General features: G+C 45.3%; 2 protein-coding genes across 2 annotated transcripts; both read left to right on the top strand.

The window, feature by feature from the left end:
• The first annotated feature begins 262 nt into the window (after positions 1-262).
• On the top strand, positions 263-2,053 carry LOC139702302 (C-C motif chemokine 3-like). Its single transcript, XM_071603088.1, has 3 exons — positions 263-441; positions 1,099-1,213; positions 1,556-2,053. The coding sequence occupies exons 1-3, from the start codon at positions 276-278 to the stop codon at positions 1,644-1,646; spliced, it is 372 nt and encodes a 123-aa protein (XP_071459189.1). The 5' UTR covers positions 263-275; the 3' UTR covers positions 1,647-2,053.
• Positions 2,054-5,198: 3,145 nt separating this feature from the next.
• LOC139702304 (C-C motif chemokine 3-like 1) lies at positions 5,199-7,024 on the top strand. The gene is made up of 3 exons (XM_071603091.1): positions 5,199-5,385; positions 6,033-6,147; positions 6,487-7,024. The coding sequence occupies exons 1-3, from the start codon at positions 5,220-5,222 to the stop codon at positions 6,575-6,577; spliced, it is 372 nt and encodes a 123-aa protein (XP_071459192.1). The 5' UTR covers positions 5,199-5,219; the 3' UTR covers positions 6,578-7,024.
• Positions 7,025-7,928: the final 904 nt, after the last annotated feature.

Below are 7,928 nucleotides of genomic sequence, written 5' to 3'. Positions count from 1 at the left end.
AATAGCAACTTTGAGCAGAAACACACCCGTCTCCTGTCTCTCACAAGGAAACCATTTCCCCCTGCAAAAAACAGAGCAAGTCATGAGTCTACAGCTGAGACCTACAGCTCAGAGATGCTATTCTTGGATATCCTGAGTTCCTGTGGTCACCAAGGACCCCAAGTTGTGTAACATCATGACAATATTGCTATGCTTAAAAATTTCCCCATGCACCCCCAGATTCCACTTCCCCACCCACCAGGGCTGCCTATAAAGAGAAGGGCAGATGGCTTCAGATGCCAGAAGGACACAGGCAGCAGGGAGGACCCAGGCCCTTCTTGGATCTGCTCATACTTGAGACCACACTCCATCATCCACTGAACATCATGCAGGTCTCCACGGCTGCTCTTGCTGTCCTCCTCTGCACCATGGCTCTCTGCGACCAGGTCTTCTCTGCACCATGTGAGTCCACCCTATTGTGGCGGGTGTCCCCACTCTCTCGCCCTGGGGAGACCACATCAATCTCTTCTTGTGGTCTCCAGAACCCAGGAGAAAAGAGAAAACTTCTTAAAGGGCTACAAAGCACCTTGAGCTTTCTCTTAAGGACTTTTCACCTTTACAAGGGATCTTAGCTCTCCTAGTCCCCAGTCCTGAGAGTCAGGGTTCGGGCAGGGAAAAGTGGAGCCCTAAACCCCTTAGTTTGCAAGAGGCAGAATTCAGACCTTGTTACTTCCTTCCCAGTGATGTGGTCGATTCCCCAGCTCACTCCAGGCCTCCTAGGAGCTCTGCCCACTGGATCTAAAGATAGATGTCCAGACCTCTCTTTTTGCTGAGGTGTGACATCTTGAACCAAACAGAATTCCCTGAAGGAAGAGAGGAGAATAGGCTGCTTGGTTTTCTGAGTCACACAGACAAAGAAGAGTCAGAAAGCAAGGAGAGCAGAGACAGAAGGAAGACAGAGACATGAGGTTTCTAGGCAGAAATGCCCAAATGCCTTCCCGAGGCCGGTCAGCAGTCCCCACCCTGCACAAGGCTCTTCCTCAGCGTCTGAGGATGTCTCAGCTGGTGGTCTTTCCTTCTTGATGATGACCTGGACTCATTCTGTCCCTTTCTCCACAGTTGATGCGGACTCCCCGATGCCCTGCTGCTTCTCCTACGTGGCCCGGCAGATTGAACGCAAATTCATAGTGGACTATTTTGAGACCAGCAGCCAGTGCTCCCAGCGAGGTGTCATGTAAGTGCCACTTCTCCTGCCCACCCTTGAGGACAGCCCCACACGGGCAGAGACAGGCCAGGAGAGCGACCCTAGACAGGCCACATATATAGAATTCAGCTCTTAAATGTGACGTGACTTGGTCGGGAAGGTGGGACCCCCAACTCAGAGAGGAGGGAGAAGAAGAAGGAGGTGGCAGGGTACCCTGAGACACTCTTGAGTTGGTGGGAGAGACTCTCTGGAATAACATAAGCAGAGCCTCTCTGAGCTGCCCAGGGCAGGGGGGTGGGATGGAGGGACCACCATGGGCCCCAGATCCCCTGTAGGATTCCTCAGTGTTTGATCCTCTGCTTCTCCCCACAGCTTCCTAACCAAGAGAGGCCGGCAGGTGTGTGCTGACCCTAGTGAGAACTGGGTCCAGGAATACGTCACTGACCTGGAGCTGAATGCCTGAGTGGCCTGGAGGCAGCAAGGAACCCAGTGACCTCCGTGGGCCCTGTGGGGAGCAGGGGCCTGAGTCTTGGAAGCATCCCTGTGACTCCATAGCAACCTCTCTTGTGGCTGGTTGTTGCTATATTTTTTAATTATTATAATTTATTTTTATTTTCATTTCATTTTGTAACTGTTCCAAAAGATCCCAGGACAAATTCTTTGCCACTCATGCCCTCCAGCTTTGCTCACACTGTTTGGTGACAATCGAGTGGCTGTCATGGGCTTGTTCTAGGCAGACATGGTATCAAAGCCACCAAACTGACAGATATGGAGTGGGTCCTTTTGCACTGACTGACACATAGCGGCTCCTTTGGTTCTGAGCTGTGTCCAGCCTGGTGAAATAATAAAGATGCACTTTTTAAAAGAAAACTGGCATGGAGTTTGCTTTTGTTTGTCAAGAAAATCAGAATCACTGGTTAAGAGGAATAAGAGCAAATAATAAAAGGTGTGACATGGAGGGACTTGGGGGAGAAGAACAGAGCTACTGTAGTTACTCCACTCTACACCAGAGGTGCAGTTCTGGAATATTCCAAGCTACAAACATTTTATGATTCTTAATGTACTGCTCTAGGAAAATTCCCTTCTTGAATGGATACCATAAGCAAAATCAACCAAAATGGTTTTCAGCACCATAGTGAAATTACAAATAACCGGTAGGGGAGCCAAATACATCGACCAGCTATGTCTTTTATTTAGTAGAAGAGTCAGGCATCAGAGGGCTCACTCTCTGGATGGAAAATGGCCCTGATCATGGGGGAGGTACGGGTTTATATACGTTACACACTGGGAGATGACTTAACCATTGAAGATTTATCAGAACATATCAGTTTGGACATTCAGGAAACATGTTGTGAGAATTTGAAATTTATATTTACTGGGAAGGATGGAGGGCCCAGTGTTCAGCATTCAGCACTTGTCTGTTTCCCTCCAGGATCTATTGTACTGTCATTGGGAAAAGATCTATTTGGGGAAGGATCAATGTTTTGGATTCTTCCCAGAGACTGTCATTTTAGGCTTGAGGGAGATCTCCTTCGCAGGGATTGTCTTGTCACTGGGAAAGGATGTCTTGGGAAAGGATCAATGACATCAATGTGATGGCTTCCTCCTCCCTCCCTCCTGTCCGGCCACCCTGTTTTGAGGGTTGTCATTTCCATATCCTTCAGATACCATTAGGCAGAGTATTCTGTAGTGATTGCTTATGATAAATAAAGATTTGTTAATAATAAATTGCTAATGTTTTGAGGCTCACTCAAATCTATGTGCTATGTATATATATATCAATCATCCTTTGAAACCTACTAATGCAATAATATAGCTTACGTAGTACTATTAACATCCCATTTGACAGAAAAGTAAATCTAGACTTGAGCAGGGTAAGCAACTTGTCCAAGATCACACTGCATGTAGATGGCACAACTGAGTTCCCAAACTAGACCTTCATTTAACTACATACTATGTGCTACTAAACACTGGCCAAGTGATTTCCCCAGGTGTGATCTACCTATACTCAAATCACAAGCAACATTTCAGAAGCCACTCCCACCAGAATGCTCTGGATGGAACCTGAGAACTGATGTTTTTATCAAGTTTACCAGGAGTGCTGCATGCAGGTTAGTGGCTAAGAACACTGACTTACGTAACAGGATTCACCACTCCTTCCAGATGTGGTGTATACCTGTATGGGGTTATAGGTATACCATACATTATTTCTCTAAAGACCATACTCCACTAAATAAATGGCTAATGTTGGTGGGGGAGAGATGGAAATCAGGCTCTATGTGGAGCAAAACTATGTTTATAGGTTTGCTATGAAAGGTAAGTTATTTAACAGGTGGATTACTTGGGTTGCAGTTATAAGTACAAGAAATATACACTGAGCTAGGGTCCTGTCTTCAGAAGAAGGGGATATTAAAAAGATGTGTAGAAATCAAACTTGTATTAATTTTCATGGGCCACAATTATTTCATGTTCCAAATAATCTGATTTTTGTATCTAAAATTGTTTAGAAGCCAGGCATGGTGGCACACACCTGTAATTGCTACATCTTAAGAAGCTGAGGTAGGACAATCGCAAGTTCAAAGCCAGACTCAGCAATGGCAAGGCACTAAGCAACTCAGTGAGACCCTGTCTCTAAATAGGGCTGGCAATGTGGCTCAGCGACAGAGTGCCCCTGAGTTCAATCCCTGGTATAAAAAAAAAATGTATAGAATCGTAGTAATCAAACACTTTGAGGTTTATTTAAACACTACTATTTAGCAAATACTAAACCACACTTACTAGGGTTGGGGATGCAGCTCTGTGGTACAGCTCTTGCCTAGCATGACTGAGGCCTTGGGGTCAATCCCCAGTACTAAAAAGAAACAAACCAACAAACAAAAAGCAAACCAAAACTGCTGTTTGACCTGATTCCATTTTCAGGAATGAGATTTTGAAATTTATATTTACTGGGAAGGATGGAGGGCCAGTTTATAGAAAAACTGCCAAAGAATAGGAATATATAGACACAAGGATTTTTTTTATAGTATGTCTAGTTTTAAAAAAAAGGAAAACATCAGGAGGGGATTAAAGACAAAGGGAAGTAAGATCCAATCACATGGATTATTCTGCTGTGAATTCTGCACACACCTCTGTCTATGCAGTGTGTCCATCGTATTAAGTTTAAATGTGTACCCACTTACATCCACTGCATGCATATACACTCTACGTATATGATACAGAAATATACATGCTATTTTTGTTTATAATCCTAAAAATTCTTATATACATATATATTTATATAGGTAAATATTCAAAAAGATGTACATCAAAGAGTTAACTATAGTTGCTAGACAAAAATTACAAATGATGCTGGGTCTTTTTTGTTTGATGATACCTCCATATCTGGCTTGTTTCTGTAGAACTCGTTCCTAGAAACACTTTTTCTTGATTAGTGGGTATAAATATTTTTAGGCTTCTGACATATTGACACCCACACCTAAAGGAACTTCATAATTCACAACTAGAGATGTGATAGAGTCCCCTAGTCATTCTATGACTGTTCAATGAATGGACAAATGAAAGGTGACATCACACTTTCCATTCCTGTAGCCGGGGATTCCTTAATTCAGGTCCAGGATTTGAGGGTGGGGGTGTTGCTGCCATCCACATGCCAACCCCACATGGTTACAGAGACTGAGAAAGCACTGAGTTTCAGTTCTGTAGAAAGGAATGGCACTGGAGAAGTCATCCATAAATAAGTTCTTATGAGAAGGGACCAGCTAACAGCAGCTTTGAGCAGAAACACACCCATCTCGTCCCTCTCACAGAAAAACCATTTCCCCCAAAAAACAACCAGAGAAGGTCATGAGTCTAGAGCTGAGACCTACAGCTCAGAGATGCTATTCTTGGATATCCTGAGTTCCTGTGGTCACCAAGGACCCCAAGTTGTGTAACATCATGACAATATTGCTATGCTTAAAAATTTCCCCATGCACCCCCAGATTCCACTTCCCCACCCGCCAGGGCTGCCTGTAAAGAGTAGGGCAGATGGCTTCACATGCCAGAAGGACACAGGCAGCAGGGAGGACCCAGGCCCTTCTTGGATCTGCTCATACTTGAGACCACACTCCATCATCCACTGAACATCATTCAGGTCTCCACGGCTGCTCTTGCTGTCCTCCTCTGCACCATGGCTCTCTGCGACCAGGTCCTCTCTGCACCATGTGAGTCCACCCTATTGTGGCGGGTGTCCCCACTCTCTGGCCCTGGGGAGACCACATCAATCTCTTCTTGTGGTCTCCAGAACCCAGGAGAAAAGAGAAAACTTCTTAAAGGGCTACAAAGCACCTTGAGCTTTCTCTTAAGGACTTTTCACCTTTACAAGGGATTTTAGCTCTCCTAGTCCCCAGTCCTGAGAGTCAGGGTTGGGGCAGGGAAAAGTGGAGCCCTAAACCACTGAGTTTGCAAGAGGCAGAATCCAGACCTGGTTACTTCCTTCCCAGTGATGTGGTCGATTCCCCAGCTCACTCCAGGCTTCCCCAGGAGCTCTGCCCACTGGATCTTAAGATAGATGTCCCAGACCTCTCTTTTTGCTGGGGTGTCACATCTTGAACCAAACAGAATTCCATGAAGGAAGAGAGGAGAATAGGCTGCTTGCTTTTCTGAGTCACACAGACAAAGAAGTGTCAGAAAGCAAGGAGAACAGAGACAGAAAGAAGACAGAGACATGAGGTTTCTAGGCAGAAATGCCCAAATGCCTTCCTGAGGTTGGTCTCCAGCCCCCACCCTGCGCAGGGCTCTTCCTCAGCCTCTGAGGATGTGGCAGCTGGTGGCCTTTCCTTCTGGACTCATTCTGTCCCTTTCTCCACAGTTGGTGCAGACACCCCGACGGCCTGTTGCTTCTCCTACGTGGCCCGGCAGATTGAACGCAAATTCATAGCGGACTATTTTGAGACCAGCAGCCAGTGCTCCCAGCCAGGTGTCATGTAAGTGCCACTTCCCCTGCCCACCCTTGAGGACAGCCCCACACGGGCAGGGACAGGCCAGGAGAGCAACCCTAGACAGGCCACATATATAGGATTCAGCTCTTAAATGTGACCTGACTTGGTCGGGAAAGTGGGACCCCCAACTCAGAGAGGAGGGACAGAAGAACGAGGTGGCAGGGTATCCTGAGACACTCTTGAGTTGGTGGAGAGACTCTCTGGAGTAACATCGGCAGACCTTCTCTGAGCTGCCCAGGGCAGGGGGGTGGGATGGAGGGACCACCGTGGGCCCCAGATCCCTGTAGGATTCCTCAGTGTTTGATCCTCTGCTTCTCCCCACAGCTTCCTAACCAAGAGAGGCCGGCAGGTGTGTGCTGACCCCAATGAGAACTGGGTCCAGGAATACATCATTGACCTGAAGCTGAATCCCTGAGTGGCCTGGAGGCAGCAAGGAACCCAGTGACCTCCGTGGGCCCTGTGGGGAGCAGGGGCCTGAGTCTTGGAAGCATCCCTGTGACTCCATAGCTACCTCTCCTATGGCTGGTTGTTGCTGAACAGCCTCACTCTGAACTTAGATTTTATTTATTTATTTATATTATTTAATTTTTATAATTTATTTTTATTTTCATTTCATTTTGTAACTGTTCCAAAAGATCCCAGGACAAATTCTTTGCCACTCATTCCTTCCAGCTTTGCTCACACTGTTTGGTGACAATCGAGTGGCTGTCATGGGCTTGTTCTAGGCAGACATGGTATCAAAGCCACCAAACTGACAGATATGGAGTGGGTCCTTTTGCACTGACCGACACATAGCGGCTCCTTTGGTTCTGAGCTGTGTCCAGCCTGGTGAAATAATAAACATGCACTTTTTAAAAGAAAACTGGTATAGAGTTTGCTTTTGTTTGTCAAGAAAATCAGAATCACTGGTTAAGAGGAATAAGGGCAAATAATAGGAAGGTGTAACATGGAGGGACTTGGGGGAGAAGAACAGGGCTACTGCAGTTACTCCACTCTACACCGGAGGTACAGTTCTGGAATATTCCAAGCTACAAACATTTTATGATTCCTAATGTACCTTGCCTAGGAAAATTCCCTTCTTGAATGGGTACCATAAGCAAAAACAACCTAATGGTTTTATCACCAAAGTGAAAGTACAGATAACCGGCATGGGAGCCGACTTTATGGACCAGCTATGCCTTTTAGTTAGTAGAAGAGTCAGGCATCAGAGGGCTCACTCTCTGGATGGAAAATGGCCCTGATCATGGGGGAGGTATGGGTTTATTTATTTTTTATTTAATTTTATTTTTTTAAATACACAACAGTGGAATGCATTATAAATCTTATTACACATATGGAGCACAATTTTCATATCTTTGTATATAAAGTATGTTCACGCCTATTCCTGTCTTTATACATGTACTTTGGGCTTTTTTTTACATTACAATTTTTATTACACATATATACCACAATTTTTCATATCTCTGTCTATAAATTATGTTGACACCCAATTCATGTCTTCATACATGTACTTTGGATAAGATGTCCTTCACATTCCACCATCCTTGCTAATACCCTGTCCCCACCCTTTCCCTCCCTCACCTCTTCCCTATCTAGAATTCATCTATTCCTCCCATGTTTCCCCTCCCTACCCCACTATGGGTCAGCCTCCTTAAATCAGAGAAAATATTCGGCATTTGTTTTTTTTTTTTTTTTGGATTGGCTTACTTCACTTAGCATTATCTTCTCCAATGCCATCCATTTACCTGCAAATGCCATTATTTTAT

This window comes from Marmota flaviventris, chromosome 17 (genome assembly GCF_047511675.1).
Source record: "Marmota flaviventris isolate mMarFla1 chromosome 17, mMarFla1.hap1, whole genome shotgun sequence".
Lineage (NCBI taxonomy): Eukaryota > Metazoa > Chordata > Mammalia > Rodentia > Sciuridae > Marmota > Marmota flaviventris.
This window is presented reverse-complemented; position numbering and strand designations above follow the sequence as displayed.

What these genes read in the sequence shown, in the direction of transcription:
- LOC139702302 (XM_071603088.1), top strand. Translation starts at nt 276, where the DNA reads ATGCCAGAAGGACACAGGCAGCAGGGAGGACCCAGGCCCTTCTTGGAT. An exon ending in CCAGGTCTTCTCTGCACCAT is followed by an intron (nt 442 to 1,098) that starts GTGAGTCCACCC and finishes CTTTCTCCACAG; the next exon opens with TTGATGCGGACTCCCCGATG. An exon ending in TGCTCCCAGCGAGGTGTCAT is followed by an intron (nt 1,214 to 1,555) that starts GTAAGTGCCACT and finishes TTCTCCCCACAG; the next exon opens with CTTCCTAACCAAGAGAGGCC.
- LOC139702304 (XM_071603091.1), top strand. Translation starts at nt 5,220, where the DNA reads ATGCCAGAAGGACACAGGCAGCAGGGAGGACCCAGGCCCTTCTTGGAT. An exon ending in CCAGGTCCTCTCTGCACCAT is followed by an intron (nt 5,386 to 6,032) that starts GTGAGTCCACCC and finishes CTTTCTCCACAG; the next exon opens with TTGGTGCAGACACCCCGACG. An exon ending in TGCTCCCAGCCAGGTGTCAT is followed by an intron (nt 6,148 to 6,486) that starts GTAAGTGCCACT and finishes TTCTCCCCACAG; the next exon opens with CTTCCTAACCAAGAGAGGCC.